Genomic DNA, 27,988 nt, shown 5'->3' on the forward strand with positions numbered 1-27,988 from the left:
GTTAATCCCACCTAATGTACCTTTTAAACCTTGTTTATCACATCTACCTTATATATTTTTCTCACGTGGAACATGCTCACGTTTTAAGAAAAAACAGGCCGAACCCTTCAGGGTGCCTCCTGCAGGGATGGCTGCCAAACTGTAGATGTGGGGCTCTGGCCAAGGAGACTTGGACACTAGTAGCAGAAGGTTAACCAGCCCTGGCCTGTTTGTCTTGCTAAGCCTGGTAACGCAAGTCCAGGGAAAGTCCAGGGAAAATGCCACACCTTCAAAAACAGCCAATCTGAGGCTATGGGCGATCCAGGCATAACTTGCAGCTGGAAGAGACACGCTATTCTACACCTGGTGCATCGGAGAACAAACAGTGACTGGGACCATTCCTGTAAATCATTTGGAAGTAACAGATAACAATATATCATTCATATATCTTAGATAGCTGCTGCAAATACTTTGTGTGCTATCTTGTGTTTTCACAGGATAGCCTTTCCTTTGTGTCTGCTTCGGAGTTGTCCTGGGAAAATTGGAAACTATGACATTTCTTTTAGCTGGAGCCAGCAAGACTGAAATGAACAGTTACAATGGGTAAGTAATTTACACACCCAGTTCCTAAATAATCTCCCCAGGTTTGTCTGTCTGTGTGAGATACCAGTGTATCATGACTGTAAGCGGGCAAAGTGTTGTGTTTTGCTGTATTGTGTAGATCCAGTCCTTCCACAGCTCTTATGAGCTACTCCATACAGATTATTCAGACCCATAGGGCAGTCTTTAAGTGAACAGTTATATTGTGCAATGACTTTTAGCTGTGCAATGTAATTACCCCCCTCCCCACGTGCCCCCTAAATCTGCTACAGAGAATGGGAAGGGGGGCAATGGAACAGGTTTAGTAGGTCTATGGAGGGAATGGTAGAAAAGGATGGGAAAGTTACATTGTACAGGCTAAAAGTTGGTGCACTATTGTAACCATTTAGTTGAATACCACTCATTATTATTTTTTAAAAAAATTGTTCTGATGCATTAGATTTTGTTTTGATAACTAAACATGGACTTGCATTCCTATGTAGTCAGCCCTTTCCATTTGCAATTATGATTGGAGAAAGGATGCAATCAAAAGCTCTTGCGTCTTTTGAATATCATTTTAATTTAAATGTAGATTGAAACACAGGCTTTAATCAAGGTGACGGGGCAAAAAAAATATTACAATAATTATAAAAGAGGAGGTCCAAACTAGGTTCAGTCTAATAAACAAAACATATGAATGTGCTTGCCTTTGCTAAGTTTAGCAGGAAGCAATGATTTTAGGAGGAAGGCCTGAAGCAATAATTAGCAATTCATGAATGGGTAGAATGATCTATTGATTGATTTGCTATCACAAATTGAAAGATTGAAACTATGGGGTTTAAATTAAACTTTAAATTGATCCTACCCTGTGCAAAGGCTGCCATGCTGAAAAGATTACTCAACCAACGAACATTGCTTGTTTCAAACAACGGATGTGATCCAGAAATGTACCTACCTAATCCACATTTGCTTTCGGGTTTTTGAAGTTGCATTTTCTCAAGTAGCTCTTCAAACTGAGCCACCCAAATTAGTTTTTATTTGGTACTTACATTTTTGGCATTTATTTTTACCCCAAATTTATTCCATGAGGGAATCTAAAGGTAACCCTCAAGAATCTTATGCATATTCTATCTCCTCTATAAAATCCTCTTCTGGAAACCAGGGGGGCACTGAGAAAGGAGCAAATTGTTTAAGATGCATGTGTTAAGTGTGCATGTAACATATCTGTACATTTGGTGTCATGGGCCCAAGCCTGAGACTAGACAGGTACTCTCCTTGTTGAGCTTTAGGCACATGACTAAGGGGCTTGTCCACACTGGATTATGACAACCTCCCCATCCCAGACCCTCCAAGTGTCCCTATTTTCCAGGGGCATCCCTGATTTTGAGAAGCCGTCCCGGTTTCTGATTTGATCCCAGAATGTCCCACTTTGCCTTAGGATGTCCCTATTTTCATGTTTTATTATTATTATACACAGTGGTACCTCGGGTTACATACGCTTCAGGTTACATATGCTTCAGGTTACAGACTCCGCTAACCCAGAAATATTTCCTCGGGTTAAGAACTTTGCTTCAGGATGAGAACAGAAATTGTGCAGTGGCAGCGGGTCAGCAGCAGGAGGGCCCATTAGCTAAAGTGGTGATTCAGGTTAAGAACAGTTTCAGGTTAAGAACAGACCTCCGGAACAAATTAAGTTCTTAACCCAAGGTACCACTGTATATGTTAGAAGCTGCTCAGAATAGCTGGGGCAACCCAGTAAGATGTGTGGGGTATAAATAGTAAAATAATCATTATAGAATGGGATGTCCCTATTTTCATTGGAGAAATGTTGGAGGCTATGCCATCCCATTGTTGTCCTGGACCTTTCCCCCTTAAATGCAAGGTTTCTCAATCCAGGCCAAGGATTGAAAACCCCCACATTTAAAGAGGGAAAGATCTGGGACAATACTGGAATGGGGAGAACGTCGTGGGGACGCCCCTGTTTTAATTCAGGGTCAGACCAGTGCAAATCCACATTTTGCTCTACCACGGACAAGCCTTAACACTTTTTTGTTCCATCATGCATTTTAAGATAGTGTTTGGTTTTATAATTAATTTTTATTGTTTCATTTGTGGTATGTTTTATTTTAATGCACACTGCTTAGAAATGCCATTGATTAAGTAATCTATAAATGTCTTCAATAAAGCATGTGGACAACAACAACAAAACCCTCCTTGTGCTCTTTTGCCAAGGAGAATAATATTCTTTACCTACCAATTCTTCAAATCTACTTCCAGTATAAAAATGTTGTAATATTAAATTTGTTCATGATCTGGCCAAAGTAAAGAACATAAATTTAAACGGAAGAGGTTTAAACACATGTTTTAACTCTCTGAAATCAATAGGATGTGGAAGTGGTTAATTTTGCTGGATAGTGACAAATCAGTTGCTTGGTTGAAAGGAAGCTGATTAATTAAACTACAAATCTTAAACTAACTGGCAACCCTAATATAATATATGCATCTTTTAGAATTTAGAGTAATGCAGTGGAGATAACCTTAAGTATTTGGGTCTCAGTCCAACACATTTATGCACCTTGGCTTGTGCTATCCACTTTGGAGTAATTTATACTTTTGATTATCTTAAAGCTGTGAGCTAACTGAGATTGCAGTCTCATATACACTTACCTGGGAGTAGGTTTCACTGATTTTAATGAGACTTATGTCCGAGTAGAAATATATAGGATTGTGCTTAAGTCCATCCCATCATTATACTCTGCAGTGTCAGGTTTACTATTTGAAGATTGATTCTTGGCACTACAACAGCAAATGAAAGATAAACACAACCTTAAAATGCTTAAAAGAACCCTGTGGAAATAAATTTGCAAAAATGGAGCTGGGTGAGGAAAGCCAAAACATGTGAAATATGCAGTGTTCAATGAGCACCAGTACGTACTACAAGCATTACAAAATTTCATCAGATTAGTGTAGCACCCTGCTTGTGGTTAACACTGAGCTGGAATGAAATATTCAACGCAGCAATAGAGAAATTAAAATAATAATTTATTTGTCAGACAAATAAATGATAGGCACAGTGGTATATGGTTACCAAAAGCTCTGCCCACTCCAGCCCTGATGGCCAGCACTTATATTTCCTTAGCCCAGCCCCCTTGCTCCTCCTTTGGCTGCCTCTGTCCAATCAGCCTGGTTGAAATTCCTATTGGCTGTTTGCTAGAACCAATCATAAAAGATACACCCACTTCCTATTACCTTTTATGGGAGACAAAGAGCTATATTTCCTTCTATCCATAAATGGCAGACAAGTAGCCATATATCTTACATTTGCCTCGACAAGGCACCTTAATTACCAGATCACCTTTTGCCCTTTTGCCCCTACACTCCAAAACAAATGGCTAAAACAGATGGCTCATGGTTTTAAATTCTATCTAAACAGAGATTTTGGGTTCACATTCTCACACACCATCAATGAAATAAGAATCTAACATAAGAATCTAACATTTCTTACTTTCTAAATCCTTTGCATAATTACATTAAATCTCATACATAACATAGATAACTTTTTAGAAGAAAAGGAACTCAGTAAAACAGCTTCAAAAGCAGCCTCTTCAATTTACACCCCCTTTCCCAGCCAGCTGCTTCTCCCATTAGCTCTTGCCCTTTAACCTTAGGAAAAGATGGCTCAATTCTGATGGGAGGCACATGGTATTATTTTCTGTTAAACAATAAATCTTACTATTTACCAACTCTTAATTAGTGTTTTTGCAGCTTGATTGTATTCTGTAATATGTATGGTCAGTGTAACCTTTGCTCCCAGCCTGTAATTCCCTTTTACAACTTTGAGGTACTGCTATAAATCAGGGGGGCCCTTGTCCAGGAGAGCAGGAAGATAAACAACTGCCAGAGTACTTAGCCAGCTGCTTTATGCCTGGCATGAAACATACAAACATTTGCAAATATATCTTTAAGCTCATTTTAAAATACAGGCCTTGATCAGATGCCTCATTAGAACAGGCATAGGCAAACTCTGGCCCTCCAGATGTTTGGGACTACAATTCTCATCATCCCTGACCACCGGTCCTGTTAGCTAGGGATGATGGGAATTGTCGTCCCAAACATCTGGAGGGCCAGAATTTGCCTATGCCTGGATTAGAACGTAAGAGAAACTCTGCAGGATCTGACCTTTCGAGCTCAGCATCCCATCTCCCACTGTGACCAACCTCTGTGTTATGTACTAAGCTTGGATCCTAGAACAATAGGCTGGTAGGATCATAGAATGCAACAACTGATTGGCCTGCAGGAAAAGACAATCAGGCTCCAGGAGGGAAGCAGAATCAGCCAATCAGATGGGACTCATTGTGTAAATAATGTATATAAAGGCCTGAGGTTTTGGGGGAAATTCAGTCACTGTTTTACAAGCGGCAATAAAGAGCATGAAATCACTGCAGGACTCCGAGTATATTTCACTCTGAGAAACCCACAAACAAGTCACGGGGAGAGCGGTAGCAAGAAGTGACTCAACCAATGGGCTGGAGCCACAACACTAGCTCCCTAGCAGCTGCTGCTTTCTGGGAAAGTGTGTCCGTGCCCCTGTGCACAGCTCCAACTTCCCTGCTACCTCATCTCTGCCCCTCGCTGGCAAGTGGCAGCAACACTGCTGCTAGAAAGCTAGAATTGTGACTCCACTCCTCCAGGCTGGTATTCAGAGATATAGGGATCCTGTCAATGAAATTGGCATATAGTCATCATGATTTGTAACCACTGATAGCCTATGTAAATTTGTCTGACCCCCCTTTTAAAGCTATCTAAGTTGGTGGATATCACCTCACCTTGCGGTAGCAAGTTCCAAAGATTAACTACATACACTCTGTATTAAAAAGGAAGTGCTTGATTCTGCTTCTCCTGAATCACCCATCATTCAGCTTCATTGCAGGACCCCCAGGACTCTAGTATTATGAGAGATGAAGTGGGAGGGAAAGCTTATTTCTATTTCCCCCACACCATATCTAATTCCATAAACCTCTGTCATGGCCTCCTTCCCTCAGATTTTGCACTTGCTTGCTTTGGACCCCACTTGCCATTTTTGGAAACAAGTGGTGCAACAGTAGATATGCAAAGTCCGACTGCTGAATTATTTGGAAACAAGAAGCTTGTGGGGGGAAGGCAGCTGCAGAAGGACCCAAGAGAGGCAGCAGAAAGTTCTGGCAGCAAAATAGAGACAGGTGCTGGCATGGCAGCCAAACCAGAATGAATCACAAGGGCCAGAAGAGCTGGGGGGGGAAGGCTGGTGTTTGTGGGTGGATTTAGGGTCAACAGTACAAATGCCTCTTGAACAAACGGACTATGGAAACAATGGAATCCCAGCTAACAATCTTTTACCTCCTACTTTGCCATTCACGGGTATGTTTTCAGCCTGTTTGTTTCCTGTTGTCTGATGCCACTTGGTTTGTTTTATGTGATCAGCTTGCTTCTGTCAGTTCCAACGGAATATTTTCCTTTTTGTGTAAGCTCCTCAAAGCAAGGAGCTGCCGCTTGCACTCTGCATGGCACCATGCACACTGAGAGTGGTATACACATATGGATAAATAAATGAATAAACAAATAAATCTTATTTGACCTGTCACCAAGGTTCTCTCCTCCTTTTCTTGCCATTCTCATTATTGTGACAGTAAAACTCCATCCCTTCTGTTTTTATTCTCTCTGGATCCATCACCTCTCTCTCCTTTCTGTTTCTCCCTTCTTCCCGTTTCCAAGCCTATGCTCACATGTGCACCCTCTCTCAAACACCAAACAATGACACCTTTCTCCTTCCACCTTCTCAGCCAAATATTCACCCCATTTCTCCTTTTCCAAAACACCTGCACCTTCCATTCCAGTTCTGCTTTCACAGACAGCTTACCGTATTTTTTGCTCTATAAGACGCACCAGACCACAAGATGCACCTAGTTTTTGGAGGAGGAAAACAAGAAGAAAAATATTCTGAATCTCAGAAGCCAGAACAGCAAGAGGGATTGCTGTGCAGTGAAGCAGCAATCCCTCTTGCTGTTCTGGCTTCTGTGATAGCTGTGCAGCCTGCATTCGCTTCATAAGACGCACATGCATTTCCCCTTACTTTTTAGGAGGGAAAAAGTGAGTCTTATAGAGCAAAAAATACGGTATCTCCTGGGGGCTGGATTGAAAATTCCCCAGCCTTTCAAGAGGCCACATTACAATGGCAGGTAGGGCAAAAATGGTTGAGCAAAACACCCACCCTCAAAAAAATAAAATGCACCCCACCCCTTGTTCCAGACACATATCACTCTCTCCCTGCCCCCCCCCCACCAGGCAAGGAAGCAGCCAGGCAGGCTCACACACATAACCAGCATTTCCACTTTTCTCCACTCCAGCACTGAGGTGTGGGTGGTTGGAAATATGCCTCTGCCTGATCTTTAGAGAGGCTTTCTAAAAAGGCAGAGGGATTTTACCTCCCCAGCTCAGTGCTAAGCACCACAGTTCTGAGATCAGAGACAAATGAGAAAGAACAGGCAGAGCGCTTACCTCTTATGTTAGCACTGTGGGCTTCTCTCTTATCTTAATGCTGTGGTGTTTAGATTGGAGACAAACGATCCCTTTAACTACCTTACGATGTAAGGTGGTTGTCGGCGGGTAGACATGGTTTGCCCCAAACAGCCTGGTGGACCAAATGGGGAAGCCTGGCAGGCTTAAATAGGCTGTTCTACTCCCAAGTAAGCATATTCAGGATTAGATTCAAAGCTGCACATGTACTCAATAGCACAAATGCCACAGTATGCAAATGTTTTGAGAGTGGGAATTGGAACTGGCTTGATCACATAAGAAACCCAAATATTTGCTTAAGACAATAATATCTTTAGGATTGCCAGTGAAACAGCAGGAGGTCCAAAAGGGGGCACCCCAAGGGCCTTTCATGCCAAGGGATTCCCAACACCCTCTGCAATATGATTAAGATCCCAAAGGTGCAAATAACTTTCCATCCAGCCATTTGAGGCAAGTCCTGATGTTATTAGGAGCAATTAATCTGACAAGGGCGTCCGTATATTTAAAGGTCAAGTGAAAGCCTCATTTCAGTGAACAGATTAATCCAGTGATGTGCTGCTCACTTGAAGAGCTCTCCTCCATTGTGAAAGCTAATCCATGACTGCCATTTTTTTATAAAAAAAAAACCCAAGCTATTCATTTGCAGCTGCCACTAAATATTATATATAGCTCAACAGAACCATATGCAGATAAAGTATGGCATTGGATCCAAGTTGCTGGCTGACAACAGCAGAGGAGGAATTCCATGCTCAGCTGGTGGGCTTATGATTGGCTAGATGTGAGAAATAGGATATTGTTATGTACTGAAGTTCTCACCTTGGGCCAGCAGGGGGATACTGTAGATAGTTATGCAAATGAAGGATCGAAAGTGACGTTCAGTGATTGGATAGTTTGTATGCAAATGAAGGATCGAAAGTGACATTCAGTGATTGGATAGTTTTAGAAAGTTGCTACAGTTACGTTGTTCTGGAGCTCTATATAAGCAGGCTGACTGAGCTCTTCAGTTCAGTTCTGTTCCAGCTTACAAATAAAGAGCTGCTTTGGAAGAATCGCTCTGTCGTCTGATATGTTCACCCACAACTTAACAGATATAGAGCCATGGTCTGATCCAGCAGGGCTCTTCTTAGGTTCTTACGAGATAATTTTGGAATACTGCAGGAAAGGCACTGCCACAGAGAACTTCCATTTTATGGAATTAAGGAAATCAAAGGCACAATGTTAAGAAGGCTGGGCGGGTGACCCAGACACCCCAGATCTCCCTCTCTGCCAATGAAGTCCAGCCATGGAGTCACATGCAACAAAGTTGTCCTGTTAGCACAAGGGCTTCTGCTTATGCAATGGAACTTGCTCTTTCTCACTGTTTGCAGCTTTTAGTGAATGAACTCTCAGTAGTGCAACATCATGTCATGTGTTATACAGTACTAGGTGCTACAAGGGAAGAGGAAGATAGGGGCGAGTGTTTTTAGCAGCCTCCATAAATCCTCCATATTATGTAGTTTTGGCCAGATACTTTCATATAATGGGAACTTCCTTATAATAGGGGCTCTATTTTCAAAAAGCAGTTGAAACTATTGGATAGTATCCAACAGAATAGTTCCCCTTATTTTCCTCTCCCTATAATTCTCCCCAGCCTCCCCGACCGCCGCTATGCCTCCCCAAATCTGCTCCAAAGGGAAACCCAGAACTGAAATTAAACTTGGAAAAATGAGAAACCAAGAGAAATAAAAAATAACAGATCCACCCACCCTTAGTCACAAAGGGGTCTATGGCAGCAACACAACTTCATTCCAGAGGGCAATCACAGTAGCAACACAATTTATCTGGGAGTGTACGTGTAGGGTGAAATCATATTTTCTGAAGTACGAAGTATAGTGTTGGAAAACACTGAGAATTAGAACCTTCAGGGAAGAGGTCTGCAGTCAGCATACCAAACGGAGAACAAATGCACATTTTCTGTACAAAAAAAAAAATCAATCATCTGGAAAGAGCCTGGCTTAGACCCAAGTCCTCTTTCTTTCTCTTCGGGCCTCAGCATTATTAATATATAACGAGGCAATCTAACAACTTGCATGAAATTTAGGGTGGTTGTATCTTATTTCACAGTTTCCTCTTTTGTGCTTCTTTCATTGGAGTGTTTTTTTCCCTCTCTCTCTTTCTTTTTTCCTCCCTAGGAATGGACTTGTTTATGTTATGAACCCTCACTTGGATTTAATGGATGAAGATATCCTTTATCACTTAGACTTAGGGACCAAAACGCACAATCTGCCAGCCATGTTTGGCGACACGAAGGTAAAAAATAATAATAATACAGCTGCAGCATTTCTAAACATCTTTCATTCCTGCTGCTACTTCTCTTCCACGTCTTTTGCAGTTTCCTTTTATCATAGTGGCTTCCTAGTTCTAGCTACAGAGATGACTTAAAGGTCCCACAGGAACAGAGTCAGTGCCATTCTGCAAAGCAACTCAGAAAGTCCGCTGCAGCTACGGTTATGGGCAATTACCCTTTCCTTCTCAGTAAAATAAGTAGACTGGGGAAACTAAACCTGTTTCTGGTATGATGAGCTAAATTCTTCCCTGGGGTAGTTGCACAGACTCCAGTTCAGAAACAATTCATTGAGGAATTTGGCTCGTCGTTTTATCATTTCAAAGTTCGTGCAATTTATTATGAGGAAGGGAAAGGGTGTTGCTGTAGCATCTCAGCTGCAAAAGCTCTTAAGAGCTGTGCTGGAAAAAGAGCAACCTTTATCAAGAAGTGCATTTGCTCACATGCAGAGTTCCTGCAAGCAAAACTCAGGGTTTGAATTCAGGAGTGATGAATTCACAAATAAAGGGAAGTGTTAGAACAAAGAAGGCTGTCTTCTGCCAAGTCCAATATCTGTCCATCTAGCCCAGTATTCTCTACCCTGACTGCCAGCAGCTCTCCTGGGCCTCTGGTACAGGATATTTTATAACACATGCTACTTAATTTTATTTTTTAATAGAGATGCTGGGGATTGAATGCGGAACCTTCCTCATGGGCAGCAAGTGCTCTTCGTCTAAGCTATGGTTCTCTTTGCATATTGGTTGCTATGAAAATTAAAGGTGAACTCTGCAAGGCTGCTCATTAGCCAAATTCTAATTGGAAGTTTGCCCCTCAGAACCGACTGCCCCAGTAGTCTGGAGTGGGCAAAAAATACAAAAAATTCATTCCATTTATCTTTGGAACTGTGAAGCCAATGTTAAGCACTTCAAATCCCGCTGATTTCACAGGGAGAGTTAAAACATGCTGAAATGTTGTATTTCACTTTGGCCACAGCATGCCTTAGCTAGTTTCAGCTTTAACCAAAACACTGGCATCAAACTGCAAAACTCTTTCTAACATTTAGAGCAAAATACAAAGCTGAAGTAACTCGGGAACCTTGTAACTAAGGAGGCGAGCCTTTTCTTTATTGGGCATGATTCTCTGGCGTACCTACATTGAGTTGCACTAAGCACTTGGGATTCTTAATACTGTGTATGATTAGTGTGCATTTATGAATTAAGTCATTTGTGAATCAGGCATTTAATTTCTGAGCCCTGTGGAAAAGATGGCTGTTACATTCATTGCCTTTTTCAGATTCAGAAGCGGATTTTATTTCTATTTTATTTTAAATGTGGTTCCGTATTTTTGCTCACATTTGTAGTTCCTGGTGTTATTTCTATAATTCTGCGCAATTCTTGTCGTTTTAGTTGATGCTGTTGAATAAGCAATTAGACCACATGCTATTTCAGCATCTGGTTCTACTTTGTTTTCAGAAGAAACAAGTACTAACAGTTTATATTCAGTGCCCACATTAAAAGGACAGTCAGCCGGATTTACTTTTAGCTGAAAGTTACGGTCGCTTCGTATGAGGTATTTGGCTGGGACGAGCCTCAATTACAAAATGTATATATTAAACACCAGATAGGAAATACCAAGACATGGGTTTTGGTGATAATTCTTGTGTGTCCCATCCCCCCACCCCTTTATCCCTTTAAAATACAGGCAACATTTCATGGACACTAGACATTTATGGCAGACCCAGATATATGAAAGTTTTTAAAAAAATCTTACATCTGCCTGTCCTCTCTCTCTCTGGTAACCATCTGATAGAACCAGAAACATGACACAACGCCGTCATTCCCATGCTCACATTTCATTGGCTACCACTTGCAGAGGCAGGGAAATTGGAAGGGTGATAATGTCGGGTCACACATTTTGATCTACTGGCTGTTCCTAGACAAAAAGGAGGAAGAGGGGGAGCTGATACTGCTTTCAGTGTTGTATTTCACTTTGGCCACAGCATGCCTTAGCTAGTTTCAGCTTTAACCAAAACACTGACACCAAAGAACCATGCATCTCATACCACCATCCACCTCATTTCATGACAAATAAATAAGGACAGAGGACACTGAACAACTTGTTCTCCTAAAACAAAATATGCCGGCATATTTTAAATCCGCAAGATTTCCTGTGATAACCGAGATAAAACCCACTTCTCTGCATGCAGTCTTGCATAAATGGGCCAGGCAGTCTACGTATTTACCCTTCTTTTCCAGGCGTACCCCACTTTGGCTATAAAATCGTATCTTATCGCCAGCGCATGCCAAGTCTCTGTTGTTGCTATGGCTGATGATCTGATGATTTATTTCCAGTTTGTCTGCGTGGGTGGGAGCCCCAACAGAATGAAAGCTTTTGCTCAGTTCATGCATAAAGAACTTGGACTCGAAGGAGATGGCAAAGACATAAAAGATATTTGTGCCGGGACGGACCGATACTGCATGTACAAAGTCGGGCCGGTGCTCTCCATCAGTGTAAGTACATTACAGGGCACCCAAAACACTTCCATTAGCGGCACAGCAGTAACTGATGACTTTAGCACATTGTTCACATCTCTTATTTAATATTTAATGTGGATCTAGCAGAGGCACTGCAGTGAAAGGCTTTATAATCAAGGGACTTCGCAAGAAGCCAAAATACAACTGCTACAGCAAGAGGAACAGCTTTTCAGGAATCACCCTTATTACACTTGCCCAGCCAGTGACTTAGCCTTGACTGGCAGGCAGCTCTTTGATGAGCAAGAGGCTCTTTCCGTCTTTATGCTTTCCACTATTTCTACCGGCTCTGCCAAGAACGCCTGAGGCCACATCCTGTAATCTCTTTACATCCCGTGAGTGTTAAACCAGAAATATGGGAAGCTGAACAAAGTGGTTACCTTGAAAATGCAGAGTCTCTGCTTCACAGGCTTGCAGATCAGCTCCTAGTATGTGGATTGCACGGCCCACGCTGGTCCTTGATTGGTCACTGTTTGCAGTATGAAGGAGGAATGGGGTGAAGTTGCAGGCGCATATGTGATGGCGGGGTTGGATGTGCTCTAGAGCAGGGGAAGCCAACAAGGTGCCCTTCAGATGTTATTGGACCCCATCATTCCTGACTATTTGCCACGCTGGCTGAGGTGGATAAGAAATAGTACAACATCGGCTACCCCTGCACTAGAGATTCATGCATGCTTCCTCAAAGCCAGTAAATGGATAAGCCCTGAAATGCAGGCAGAAAACCAGGAATGAGCAAAAATGGCCTCTCAAAATTTTCCATGCTAGTTGTGGGCAGCCAAACTGTGCGTGTGTGTGGCGCGGGTAACCTAGGAAGGGGAGAGGTGAACTTTTGGAGAGAGGGGGACCTCTTCTAAGAAATTTTGGTTCACTTAATGTTGAATGGAACTTGATGAGCTATAAGAATGAGACTCGGAAAGGGTATGGGCCCAAGCCTATTGTTTTCTTCAATAATGTTAGCGTAGTATTAAATACAAAATGCCATTTCACCCAGCATTCATGAATAGTAGAAGTGGGGCACCCATTTCACTAAATCTTCTGCAAGGAAATTCTCCACTAGTTTAGTAGGAGCTCAAAGACCACAAAACAAAACCGATTCTGCACAGGAGGATTGGGGAGAAAGCCAGAACAGATTTAGGAGATGCCCAGGGTGGAGGGGCACCACTGTGAATACAACCCTAAGTTTTATATTCAACTAAGTCTTACTCAGATAGACCCACTGAAATCAATGAACTTGTGTTAGTCAAGTCTTTTAACTTCAATGGGTCTACTCTCAGTATGACTAGCATGCTTATTTACTACATGCTGGGTTGGTAAATGCTGGATTGATGGCATTTGTCACTGCTATCATACTACATTTGCAGTGTAGGCATGAAAACACTAGTCCCTATGAAGCCTCCCAAAATGTAAGGTAACCATTTGTCCTTCCAAATAAAAATATGCAGAAGTAGTTGTCTAATCCCTTTAAAAGCTGTCTGAGGTGGTAGCGTTCAGCACATCCTGTAAAAGCAAATCCTATAACTTTACTATGTACTGTGTGAAGAAATACTGTACCTCCTGTTGTCTGACCTGTATTTTCCACCTCAGTTCACTGAATCGCCCTGGGTGCTAATGTTATTTGGGGGGCGGGGCGGGATTCTCTCTAACCACTTTCCCCACCCCACAGCCCACTATCATATCTGCCCTTATTCACCATTGTGTTCAGTGAGGTGTACTCTCTAGTAAATGCGCTTAAAATTTCAATCATCATGTCCCCGTAAAATAGGTCAGAATCCAAGGCCTAGTATTGTTAAACTGAGTCACCCAAATTACCCGTTTCTTGAAATTCTAGCAAATTTCTCATTTCTGAGTGGGTACGTTCCATTTTATAACTAATTTAGCAGCAATATCTCTTTCATTCCCTTCAGACACTTCTCGAGCAGTTATTTCCAATCCGATCTTTCAGGCATTCGAAAACGCTACATGTTTTAAACTTTAATATGCTGAGTGAAAAATTGCTGTGGCTTGTTCTTGCTGTTTCTATAAATTATTTCCCTGTTCTTTGGATACATGGAATGTAACAGATGTACAGGCCTGCCTAGGAAATTCCCTACCTACATCTTTGCTAGACAAGTGAGACTTAAGATTAATAGGCTGGGAGCACAAAATTCACTTCCCATGCAAGTCAAAGGGGGTGTTTTTGTTGTGGCATTGAACAGAAGCTGGATCAGTTTCAATGACTATGATTTATCCTACCCTTCTGTCTGAATCATGTTGTATGTCTTGGGATGCCACTGCATATTGACTTTGAAAGGCCCTTGCGCTACCTTATTAACAGAGGAAGCAGTCATTTTTGTTAAGGCCAGCAGTCTTTAAGGTGAAGTCTTAGGGTCACTTCCTGCGGAACGCAGGTGGTGGTGTTTGGAGGAAAACACTGTGCCAAGCATGTACGTGCCCCGGGTTGCAATCCACAAGTGACTTGGGATGTCAGAAGCTTGCAGTGAAACCAGCTTGAGAATGTCACTTAAGTTCTGTACACGTCAAGCCGATTTTATAGCTCTGGGAAATATAGTTTACTGACTTAGGCTATGTACACATGAGTGGCTGAAAATGCAGCAAGGTTGCCCACCCACCCCATGCTGTGTTTCAGGTTGCATTTGCACTTGCTGTACACACCACAAGTGCAAATGTACACTGTACATTACCGGATTTGTTTCTCTGTGCCGGTAACCCCCAGCAATGCTGCCTCTGCATGTGCTGCCATCTGTGCATGTGCAATGGTTGTTTGAACTGTGCACACCTCAGCTTTACCGCGGCTTGCATTTTCAATTCAGATGCAACCTGGTTTGAGGTGTGTTTCTCAAGAAACTGCAGGATACGTTAGGCTAACAGCGGTGGGAGTGCACTGGAGAGGAGAAAACAGTAATGCTTACGCAGGCAAAGTATACATGCTTGCCTCCTGCACTCATTTAGACGTGCGGTAGCTCCTACTGGCACCTATTGTAACAGAGGTGGGGAGCCTCCCCCTGCCTGCAGATGCTGATGATGAACACCCATCATTCCTGACCTCTTGCCGTGCTGGCTGGGATTGGTGGGGTCCATATTCCCCACTCTTGCACTGCAACACTCTCCATCATCTACTCTGCACATGGCACACTTCAGCTTTTTCCTAAGGAACAGCCTTTGAACCAGAGCTGAGGGGAAGGAAAAGCTCCTCAGGAAAAGCTGAGGGGAAGGAAAAGGACTCAGGAGAGCTTCAGTTGCAACTGAGTGGCCCAACAAATCACAGTGTCCCAAGAACAGAAGCAACACAAAAGTGTGTGCAGGTGGGCAAGGGAATGGTAAAAGCAAGGCTCCCAGAAAGCTTCTTTGGCACCCTGGTTTTTTGTGAGTGCAGGATTGCACCATTAAGACTGTGAGCTGGCAGGCAGGCAGGCAGGCAGACCCTGGTTTAAATCCTGCCTTGGGCTCATGTTGTGACTTTCCACAATCCACTTTGCTTTCCACCTCAGCTCCTCATCTGCAATACTGGGGAAATAATACTGACCTATGTTGCAAAAATTATTAAATAATCCATAGGAAATGTGCTGAACATTTTAATCTATGCACACACACACTCTCTCTTAATTATTGGTAGTAATCTAAGCAAGGTTACTATGTTTACATGAGGAGATCTGTCCCACTGAAAGATACAATTATGCAGAACCCTTACCAAACGATTAATTTGCAGCAGAGCAACTCAGTGGTAAGGCAACTGTTTTGCATGCAGAGGGTCCCAAGTTCAGTCACTGGCATCTCAGCATCAGGCTGAAGAAGCGTCGGTTTCAAAATTGTGGGGAGCCATTTCCTGTCAATGTAGATAATGCTAAGCTAGACAGACCAGCAGACTGAATCAGTACAAGGCAGCTTCCTATCTTCCTATGATGATGGGACAAAAAGAGCCAGAGCTTTTGATGGATTTGCAAGCGAACTTCAGATTTGCACCATGTTAATTTGAATTAAGACTGATGGGATACATCCATACGATACAAATTCTAAGTTGTGCAGTGTTGCTGTTTGATGGTTTGAAAAAGCACTATGTGATTTAGTTTATAAAACCAAAAACTGTCGGAATCAGCACATTTCAGAGCCAATGCAAAGTGACATTCGAGTGCAGTGCAGAATCCGCTTGTGAGCAAACATGAAACATTTAAGGGCCATCCAAACAAACATAAACACATTTCAGTAATGTTTCAGTAATGTGAGAATTGTGTTTAGCTCTGAAAATGAGACTTCAATGTGCTTTACTTTGGTTAGATTTTGCCTCCAGCCCCGCCCCTGCATTTCTTTTAGAAATAAGATAACCCTGTGTGGGTATTATTCCTGTTTCAGTGTCTAGTTAATGGAATGTATTGGAAAGCTATATTTAGTTATTGCAGTGTTTTGCACTCACAAGTCATATTGGGTTATATCCAATTTTGATGCAGCAGGAAGAATCTACTATGGAAGTGGGGGCGGGGAAAGCAGTTTGTGTCCATTCCTCCTCTTCCCTCCAGACCCCAGTGCTCCCCCAAAATCTCACCACCAACCCCTGAAATGATTTGGGGGTGCTGGGAACTACAGAAGAAAGAGAACTGGCAAAAATTGCTTCCCTTTGTTTGTTAGCAGATGACTCCCACAAGATCACCAGCGCTAGAACACTGCGGACACTCAGGACACTGAGGTCCAGCGCCGAGGGCCTTCTGGCGGTCCCCTCATTGCGAGAAGTGAGGTTACAGGGAACCAGACAAAGGGGCTGCCCTGTGGAACGCCCTCCCTTCAGGTGTGAAGGAAATAAGCAGCTATCTTCTCTTTAAAAGACATCTGAAGGCAGCCCTGTTTAGGGAAGTTTTTAATATTTAATGCTGTATTGTTTTTAACACTTGATTGGGAGCCGCCCAGAGTGGTTAGGGAGACTCAGCCAGATGGGCGGGGTATAAATAATATTTTATTATTATTATTATTAATTATTATTATTATTATTATTATTATTATTATTATTATTATTATTATTTTCATCATCATCATCATCATCATCATCATTATTAGAATGGCCAACTGGATACTAGCCATGCTGTCAATGGGGGATAGCAAAATTACATGCCCTTTCCCTTGGCTGGATCACTCCCCGCATATCCACTGGCATAGGCTTCTATTGTGCACCAGTACTTTTATGCTTAAGGTTATTGTTTTGATTTTTTTAAAATCAGTTTGGCTTAGAATGTATAAAGTTATATTGCTTCTCTTTTTTTTCTTAACAGCATGGGATGGGTGTTCCATCCATTTCTATCATGCTTCATGAGCTAATCAAATTGCTACACCATGCAAAATGCCGTGATGTTACCATTATACGCATCGGTACTTCAGGGGGATTAGGTGAGCAAAGAATTTTGCTGCTACCAGGCGCAGGAGATGGAAATGAAATACATCTCAAGAAAAGGTCATGTCTTTATGAGATTTTTGTACTTAAAAAAAAAAATCAAGTCAACAAATATCAACCTGCTAATATATATGAAAGATCACAAATATGTATTTTTCTAATGTAGCATCAGCTTGAAAACACAGGACTTGGTGTTCTTCTTAAAGTCATTTGGATTTGATTTCCCCCTAACTGACCCAAATACCAACACATATGAGTGACTGATAAAAACACACACACACACACCATGTTATCCATATTGTGAAAATGCTTTGTTCCAATGATAAAAAAAATGTTCTCCAAAATTTAGATTCCTGCTTTTTAAAATAAGGATTTCCCATAGAATTGAGGCAAATACTGTAAGAATCTTAATGAGAAAAGAAAGTCTCATTGCAAACAACGAATGATAAACTTCCTCTTGAAATGAGTTTGTACAGTCAGTGCACATAGCTGACTGGACAATTCTGTCCAGGTACAAAGTAACTGACAGTCCTTTCACTCACTGAAAGTTGCGTGTCGAGGTCCCCAGGGCCACCCCAATAACTCACACATCACACGGAATTTTTGTTTAAGATTTTTGGCATAATTTTGGCCACAACTTTATTAAAATACAAATTTGTGAGTGGTTGCTTAGGCATTGGTTGCGACTATCTGCCCCCACCATGGGGGACAGACTGACATTCCGCATGATGCGAAAGTCAGAATAGGGGAATACACTTGGGGGTAGTGACGGAGCAGGGAACCTGCCCTCACCCCAAATGCAACCAGGAGCTCATTGCTATGGCCCGAGCCCCCTTGACAGAGTGGACGAGCAACAGTTAGCCCCCCAATTCCTTTAACGGAATCCCTTGCAGCAGCAGCATTAGAGGGGCAGGCACAGCCAATCCATGCCCCTCAACCAACCAAACCATAAACCAATGCCTAACCGCGAACCTTACAAGTTGTGACGATTTGCTACGCAGTAGGCAAAAACCAAATGGCCCCAGCCAATCAGCCAGATGGACAAAATTCCTACCAGGCCCCTGCCCCAAGAGCAGACGACCCCATGATAGGCATAGCAAGGTCAAAGCGAACAACCCTAATTCTACGGAGGGGGGGGACGGGCAATCCGATGCACGGTTGAAAAGAGGAAGCCCTAGCCTCATGCAAGGAGTTTTATCATTTCTGGCTGTCAATCAACAAATGGCAACATTAACTTCTTCCCAACAACAAGAGAAGCCCTAATCACATCAGTGGCCAATTAGCCCGCCCCCAACATTGGAGTGTCCTGGCGGCCCCCACCGCAACACATGCTCTCCATGAAGGAGAACACGCTTTATCTGAATGAGATCTAGAATTATATGTCACTTTTAAAGACCTGATAGATGACAATCACTGTCATGGACCAGAATGCCCTATATACACTTCATAACTGGGGTGGTACACATGAGTAACATTTTGAGTAAATGGCTGTGTGTACGCCATACATTTAAAGTGCACACACAAACACCCAGCAAAGAATCCTTGGAACTGTAGTTTGTTAAGGATGTGAGGCAGCAACAAACTACAGTTCTCAGAATTCTTTGAGCAGAAGCAAGGGGTAACAAGTAGTATAAAAGGTAAAGGGACCCCTGACCATTAGGTGCAGTCATGGCCAACTCTGAGGTTGCAGCGCTCATCTCGCTTTATTGGCCGAGGGAGCCGGCGTACAGCTTCCAGGTCATGTGGCCAGCATGACTAAGCCACTTCTGGCAAATCTGAGCAGCGCACGGAAACACCATTTACATTCCCGCCAGAGCGGTACCTATTTATCTACTTGCACTGGCGTGCTTTCGAACTGCTAGGTTGGCAGGAGCAGGGACTGAGCAGCGGGAGCTCACCCTGTCACGGGGATTCGAACCGCCGACCTTCTGATCAGCAAGTCCTAGGCTCTGTGGTTTAACCCACAGCGCCACCCGCGTCCCTTAACAAGTAGTATAAGTGTGTTTTAAGTGTAAGGTGTGGATGTATCCAATTCCACCTCTATGAAAATTCAATCACTTCCCTCCCACATGGCATGTAACCTCCTGCCAGTCTATTTCTTGCAGAAACTTAGCTGAGGAGCCAAATGTTTTGTTATGTTCATGATCACCGAGATCAAGCTTCCTATAATGTATAATTGTGGGCTTATTTAATGCAGTCTTTGAACTTTATCCCCATTTCTGATTTCAGGGATTGAGCCTGGCTCTGTTGTAATAACAGACACGGCTGTTGATTCATTTTTTAAGCCGCAGTTTGAGCAGGTGATATTGGACAATGTGGTAACGCGAAGCACGGAACTTGATCGAGACCTTGCTGAGGAACTACTTGACTGTAGCAGACAGATTAAGGATTTCCCATCCCTCATTGGCCATACAATGTGCACTGATGATTTTTATGAGGGTGAGTGGGAACTGCTTTATACACTTAATGATTCATTCTTTTAATCCCAAACTTAAAAGTGGGAGGTTAGGATATGAAAACATTATAAAGGTCATGACACGGCTTTGCCAGGTTTTGTCTGGGTTTGCCAGGTTTTGTCTGGTGCTGTCTACGGGCTTATGGTTACTTTTATCATTGTGCCTTTTAGATAACTTAAAGAGCAACCCCATACATGCGTACTCAGAAGTAAGTACCATTGCACCCAACGGGACTTACTTCTAGGATAAGATAAGAGCCTTAAATGTTGTAGAACAAACAGAAATGAACAACAGTGCAGTCTTAAAAATATTTAGGACAGAAGCAATTTCCATTGAATTCAACAGTTAGGCTTACTCCTGTGTAAGTGTGCATGGGATTGCTTCCACTGACTGTACAGTGGTACCTCGGGTTACATTCGCTTCAGGTTACATACACTTCAGGTTACAGACTCCGCTAACCCAGAAATAGTGCTTCAGGTTAAGAACTTTGCTTCAGGATAAGAACAGAAATCGGGCTCCGGCGGCGCGGCAGCAGCAGGAGGCCCCATTAGCTAAAGTGGTGCTTCAGGTTAAGAACAGTTTCAGGTTAAGAACAGACCTCCGGAACGAATTAAGTACTTGACCTGAGGTACCACTGTAATCCTATGTACACTTACCTGAGAATAAGCTTCACTGAACACACTTGGACTTATAGAGCAATTCTATGCATGTTTATGCAGAACTAACTTTCTTTACCTACTTTCCCTTACCCACTAGAATAAACTGTAGTAATTTTTCCTTAATTTTTACCTTTGAAAACATTTGAGAGGAGCATTCTGCCTCTCCTGTTTTTACAGAATATTTCTTGAAAGAATTGTTTTGAAGGGAAATGAGGCAACAGTTATCTTTAATTCTTCTATGGTTACTTATTATTTTAGATGTGTCATAATGTGGTGAAATCAAATTCGACCACGAACATTTATCAGATAAATAAATGAATACTGAATTTTTCACCATATCTGGAGGTAGCTGTTTGAACAAGTGCCCACAGACTGTATATTTTTTGGTTACTACATAATGTGGAGTCTCATCTGCAAGTGAAAAGTGATCTAAAGGGAAAGTATTATATAGTTGTTAAAAGGAGTTTAAGGTGGCGTACATGGTTCTCTCCATCCTCACTTAATCTTCATTAACAACCCTGTGAGATAGGTTAGGCTGAGAGGCAGGAACTGGCCCAAGGTCACCCAGTGGGCTTCATGGATGAGTGGGAAATTGAATTCTGGTCTCCCAATTCCTAGACCGACACTCTGACCACTACACCACAGTGGGTCTAAAGTGCCAAGCATATTAGAATCAAGTTTATAAGTTTTCAGTAATGTAACATACTTTCCAAACAATAGCCTGGTTCTCATTTCACATTAAACCATGGTCCACTTGCTGGCCACCATGGACAAAATAAGCCAGAGTCTGGCTTGTTGAGACATCCAAACCTGGCCTTGTTTGCCTGGCCCCAAGCAAGCCAACAAGCAATAACCAAGGTCTGTTCTTGGCTCATCGTTCATAGTTAGTTTGGGGAAAACAGCAACCCTTAAAGAAAATCAGCTGAGGCCTTTCAGCATGTGTCTTTCCACCATCAGGGGTGGTAGGTCAGAGGGCAGAGGTCTTTTCAGTTATGGCCTCCCAAAGGAAGCTCACCTGACAATGACACTCCCCATCCCCCTGTAGACACCGGGGGGGGGGGTACTCTCTTGTTTTTTATATGGTAAAGTTTTTGGCTGCTGCTGCTCTTTTTTCTGCTGTTTTACATTGTGGTTTTCTCATAACGTATTTCTGCTGTTTTACATTGTATTTCTTTTTCTTAATCTTTATTTTTTTAAATCTCTCTCTCACCACACACACACACACACACCATGACAGTGAATCCAACTTCCCATTTCTTCCTTAGAAAAATCTAAGGTTCCCTTGATAACAATTGCCCATCCATCCCTCATCCTCAACAACTTGTACAAATTCATTGTCATTCTGTAAGAAACGACCATATCGTTTTAAACAGTTAAAGTAAAATAGTCCCTTGTCAATAATCATAACATCATGTTAGCAGCTGGATTACACTCTAGTTACTTCCTGTGACAGGATTATAGCTTCCAAAATTACTTTACAGAAGAAAAATGTCAAGAAGTGTGGCATTTATGTAAATAACCATTAGCGCCTCTGTGCTACCTTAGAACCTTTTCTTTGGAGGCAATTAAATGCTGTTTGCAAAGTGGATGAAACAGAATAAATGGAGAATTAATAATCTGAGGCCTATTTATAAACTGTTGGATCTGTTTGCAAGCACAGCCATCTGTGGTTTTGCTCAAGGCCACATTTTATCAAAGCCATTTCAGAGGATTAATGCAGAAATGAAAACACAATGAAATGGATTGCCCAGGTTTAGTACAAGATGAAGGTATGTGCTTGGCATATTCAAAAGTATTACTTACAATTAAAATAAGCACAGCTTATTATGCTTTTCATTAACAAGTAGCCTAAACTAGATAGTGTGCTGTTGGTGGGATCGCCAATCACGGAGTCTGTTATAAACATTAAATGGCGGTGGGGGGGACATTATTGTTGGTGGCACCAGAAGGGAGGCTTATGTGAAAAATCACCTGCCCCACATAGAAATTAGCAATTGGGGCTGGGGGCAGAATCTCCCACAACATGGCTGCTAAGAAAGCCACTACTGCATTGTGTAGCCAGGCCCTTAGATTCCAGCTTCTACTTAAAACAATAATTGGCAATGCAATCTTATGGATAGCTACACAGAACTAAGACTCTAAAATGTGTAGAGTTCAATGAGGTAATTGTCGTGCTATTACAATACTTCCATTACACTTGACCCTACTGGCCATGCTGGCTGGGTCTGACAGGAGCAGAGGTCCAAAAACATCTGGAGGGCCACAGATTCCAAATTCATCACATATAGAAATGAAGCAGAATGAGATCCCTTGCACTATACTTTATTTTTATGAGGAACTAATATTTGGTGTAGTGATGTATGGAAGTGAGATAGTGATGTGTGGAAGTGAGAGCTGGACCATAAAGAAGGCTGATCGCCAAAGAATTGATGCTTTTGAATTATGGTGCTGGAGGAGACTCTTGAGAGTCCCATGGACTGCAAGAAGATCAAACCTATCCATTCTGAAGGAAATCAGCCCTGAGTGCTCACTGGAAGGACAGATCCTGAAGCTGATGCCTCAATACTTTGGCCACCTCATGAGAAGAGAAGACTCCCTGGAAAGACCCTGATGTTGGGAAAGATTGAGGGCACAAGGAGAAGGGGACAACAGAGGACGAGATGGTTGGACAGTGTTCTCGAAGCAACCAGCATGAGTTTGACCAAACTGCGGGAGGCAGTGGAAGACAGGAGTGCCTGGCATGCTCTGGTCCATGGGGTCACGAAGAGTTGGACACGACTAAACAACAACAAAGATTTGGTGGCACTAATTAAAGAAACTACTTCCCAGAGCATTTAATAATATTTCTTTCCATGCATATGTAAACATTTTATACTATTTGAGCTTAAAACTTTGCATTTCAATACAGATGTTCCCACCTTCCCTACACCATAGCTTGGTGCTGTATTTTCCTCACTACAGGGTTAAAAAGCAGCAGGAGATTGGGGCATATAATGCAAGGGCACGCAGTGCACCACCTCCTGGCTCAAGAAGTGTGAAAATACGTGCTGCTCCAGTTAGGAACGTTAAAGTCATGCTGGCGAACATTACCAAATCAAACCACCTGCTAGCCAGTACATACTAGCTAAGTGGCACATACCTCTCAGATCAGGTGGGTGGCTATACAACCACCAAATTTCTGTCTCCCCCACCTGTGAAATGTCAGCCAATAAACAGTTCACTGCCTTAAAGCAGAACAGTGGTAAAACAAATAGAGATTGTGTTTTGTGGGATCCCCAGCATTGGATACAATGCTATTGTCTTCTAGTGTACCGGTGCTACTGTTGTTTCATTACTGTTTTGTGCTGCTTTCCTCTGCACAGGATAACAGAGAGCATTATCCTTAATTTATTGAATCTTCGCCATAGTAATACAATGTTTTCAGACTCCGCATTTTTATATGCCTCTTTTGCGCTGTTTTGTTGGAATGTTAAAAAATACATGGCAGATAAGGTATTAATATTTCAACGCGCATGCTATTAAAATAAAAAATTCCTGAGGTTTTCGTTTAAGCATACCGTTGGCAAATTGGGTTTTCTGAAGAAAGCATTCTTTGAGACTGCAGTCAACTCTGCCAACACATGGAAGTATAAAATACTTACATTTCCTTTTCTTTCCTTCTAAGGTCAGGGACGATTAGATGGAGCGTTGTGTTCCTTCTCCCGTGAAAAAAAGCTGGAGTACTTAAAAAGAGCTTACAATGCTGGAGTTAGAAACATAGAAATGGAGTCTACTGTATTTGCTGCTATGTGCAGGCTTTGTGGCCTTAAAGGTAAGACAGAGTGTAGATCTAGCTTTAAAATTGTTTCCCTCCTTTGCTGATGCTTCCTCCTTGCAACCCTCTTCTCTGAGAAGCACAAAGCACTTTTCACAGCACTGTGACTGTCCACCATCTTTAGCTAAAGTGAATAATTAAGGCCCTGTCTTCACTGACACAGTATACTTGTGTCTGATTGAGGGATGGAAGCGTCCGTCATTTTGAGTTCTCTCCGTTTCTCATTTTCTAATCTTAAATTCAGTTCTCCACATTTTGCACCAATTTGCAATTTTTTTAAAAAAATCCTCAAGAAAATTCACCAGGATAATAAACACATTTTTGTGTATGCAGTTTTGGCTGACATACACATTTTTGCAAGCAATTTTCCTACACAGAAATATCTTCACTAATATCTTCCTTATCATGCATCCTTCCCAATAATATATGAAGCGTTTGTAAACATTTTATAGAGAACTGCATCACAGAACTTGGAATAACAGGATGGCTGTGTTTCTGTGTGCATATTATTTCAGAAAACACAAATCTGATAGATTTGACTTGGAATATGTATTAAAGTGAATTTCTTTGCCATACGACGTCTGAATGATACTATTTCTTACTGAAAATGGAGGTTCATATGGCTGAATGCTCCTTCTCTTCCCCCCTCAAAAAATTATCTGTACACAAGATCACAAAATTTTGTTCTTATTTTATTGGCAGGGAGAAAATTAGGCTAGAATCGCTTCCCTCAAGCTCTTAGCACCCTCAGACAGCTGTTGAGACCTCAGTTCAAATAAGCAGCTTCATCACAGCAACTGAACTCATAAATCCTCTACCCTTTTCTGGAATCTGATCCATAGATCCAAGAAATAATACTGAGAATTTATTCAAAACCATCATTTCCCCAAAGGAAAGTCTGGTCCTGGCTTTTCAGATTTTATAAATCGATTATATGAGATTGATTGGGATGCATTGTACCCAAGGGGGAGTGGATTAATGATGTTAGAAAAACCAAAACATTTCAAGCCAGCTTGTGAAAATTTTCTAAGACTTTCATGTCAGAGTGTGTGTGTGTTGTTTCATTTTATAGTGGCTGCAAAGGTCACTGAGTTCCTCCTGACATTCTGGGGGTTGCATTCACTGTTTTTATTCAAGCTATTTTTAAAAGCTGAAGATATAAAGATCCACTAGTCAGAGCTTACATTTGAACTACTAACAAGAGCATTTCAGGAAGAATTTCTTTGTGCTATGCATTCCCTTCCATACCTCTCTTGGAATCACAACCCTCGATGGATTTTTATTATGGGGTTTTCTTATGCGGCTGTATTAGGGCAACCGAGGAAAATAGGTTTATAATCGTTTACAGGTCACACTGATGACCTCTACCAATTATAACTGAACTGCAGCTATGAAGGCTGCCAGTTTCTTTAAGAGTAGTGGCATGGTAAGGAATGCCAAATAAGGGTGAAGTTTTTACATTACAGTCAGTAGCTAGGGTGGCAATGTGTGCAACTTTGCAGAGGACCATCTTCTATTTGAAGGATTTAATTTAAAGATGAACAGCAATAAGAAGGGAGAGCAGGGACCTCAGTGCTACCTGTTATCACTTAACAAACTTGGACTGCAGAACAGTATTAAATTTTGTTAATTTGCTCTAAATTTCCATTGATGACATAAATTAGCATAGGCAAATCTGTCTTTTTTAAAGGATGCATCCCCTCCCCCAGTTCCACTGATTTTCCACAGTACCTCCCCTCACCAAGAAAAACAGCGCCTCATGGGAGCAACTTTTGCCTACCCTCACTGATTTATTTCAGTGTGCTTAAGAACTGGAAGGTCCAATCTCAGAGAGAGAGAAGAATGCTCCATCAATAACGAAGTTTGCCTTGAAGATTTTTTTTAAAAAATCATTTGACAATGTTTGAAAAGCCCAAATGGCTAAACCTTTCTTCCTGTTGGTCCTCCACTCATTTTCCCAGAAGTAAAAAAATGCCTTATGCTTGGGAAGGAGTTAATGGGTACCGGAAAGCCCCTTTCACACATGAGAGGATCACATTGGTTTCTGCAAGGAAATATGGTCAATGGTTCCCAGCTGAGAAATGATGCTCTGCACAGCATTTGCAGTGCATGGGCACAGAAAGGATTGGGGGGGGGCTTTTGTTAAAGAGGGGCAGAACCTCAGTCAGCTATGTATTTTTATTGAGGGGCAGCTGCCCCTCTCTGCCCCCCCCCCCCGGCAATGCCCATGGCCACATGGAGCCACTTGTTTGTAAAAGAGACCTTTGTTGCCAACTGTTACCCGCTCCCCCTTTCTCAAGTTAAAGCTTTTCCTTTTCCTTCTGGGAGATGTAGGGGAGGCTAGTAGCAAAGACAGATTGGTTGTAAACAAACGGGCTGCAAACAAATAAAATTAGATTCCAGTCACCATCTCTGGGAAGATTGCGTTTCGTCTATGTATCTGAAATAAAAAAACAAGCCTGAACATCTTGTTTTACCTTCTCCTGTTCACCTGGCTTCTAGCTGCAGTCGTCTGTGTGACTCTGCTTAATCGGCTTGAAGGAGACCAAATCACAGCACCTCACGAAGTTCTTCTGGATTACCAGCAACGACCTCAGCAGCTGATTTCATTGTTCATCAGAAAATGCCTTGGATTATGGAACCCTAATGGATTATCAGAAGATGTCATCTAGAACAGATATGAAATTGGATATTCTCTCTCTCTCTCTCTCTCTCTCTCTGAATCTCTCTCACACAGATTGTCTTTTAAGTCTCAACGTCTAGACCAGCCTGCTGCCCTCCATATATTGTTGAACTACAACTCCCATCATTCCCTGGCCATGCTGGCTGGAACTGATAGGAGTCCAAGAATATTTGGAGGGCCACAAGTCGGTCTTCTCTGCTATAATCTACTGACAAGCCTTCAATCCAAAAGTCATGAGGAAGTTCCTTTTCATTGCACAAATATCTGAACGGAGCTCTCTCATGCCATGCATCTGGCAATGCTTTGCCCATGGGTGTCAGCTAAAGCAGCCAGTGAAAGGTATCTTTAGTTATCATTAAGGGCTGTTTATAATAGCGAGCCAAGCTAACTCTTGTACCTCAGAGATTACTTCCCAGTTGGCTCAAAAGCAAATCTACTGCTCTTGCGTGTTACTGTTGTTCAGCACACCTGTGAAGAAAGGCTAGAATATTATCCTACAACACAGTGGGGTAACATTTCATTTTAGACATCTGTCAGAAATTGATCAAACAGCCTGGAAATGTTTAGACAGAACATGTCAATGTATAGCAGCTCCACAGCAGCACAGAAAAATGTTCCTGGTTGATTATACTGTGATCCTAGCTGAATATGTAGCACTTTAATGTTGATTTCTACCTGAGCGTTTCAGTAAATACCAGGTGATGAGCTGCATGATGACAGAGGAACCCAAAAAATGGAAGGGAAAGGAGGCATTACAGATTCAGAAAATAGGATCAGAAATTACTACCGACAAGTACTGTATTCATATTTGCTTGCTTATCTGAATTCACATGAGGAATTGTCTTCTTTTTCTAAATGTAAAAAATGTACCTTAGGAGTCAAATTCTTCCCAAACCTATTTGCTTTTTAAACAGCTGTGTGCAATTGCATTTGAGACTGTGCTGCTTTGTAATAAGCTTAAGTTATTTATATACTTCATTGTTTAATATATCACATTACATCTGTTTAACACTTCTGCAAAATTGGTTAATAAAGACTTTAAAAGAGAAAGAGGAAAGA

General features: G+C 42.0%; 1 protein-coding gene across 2 annotated transcripts; it reads left to right on the forward strand.

Moving 5' to 3' along the window:
* Positions 1-27,979, forward strand: UPP2 (uridine phosphorylase 2). 2 transcript variants are annotated; one of them, XM_083494997.1, is made up of 8 exons: positions 9-382; positions 477-582; positions 9,282-9,399; positions 11,764-11,922; positions 17,199-17,313; positions 19,547-19,756; positions 24,097-24,243; positions 26,749-27,979. In XM_083494997.1, exons 2-8 carry the CDS (start codon positions 530-532, stop codon positions 26,916-26,918), a joined length of 972 nt encoding a protein of 323 aa, XP_083351123.1. In that variant the 5' UTR covers positions 9-382; positions 477-529; the 3' UTR covers positions 26,919-27,979. The 2 variants fall into 2 exon arrangements, with proteins under 2 accessions (XP_083351122.1, XP_083351123.1); XM_083494996.1 differs by having other exon boundaries at positions 1-582.
* The last annotated feature ends 9 nt before the right edge of the window (positions 27,980-27,988 follow it).

The sequence above is a fragment of the Podarcis liolepis genome, assembly GCF_965112155.1.
Source record: "Podarcis liolepis genome assembly, chromosome: 1".
NCBI classification, from domain to species: Eukaryota; Metazoa; Chordata; class Lepidosauria; order Squamata; family Lacertidae; genus Podarcis; species Podarcis liolepis.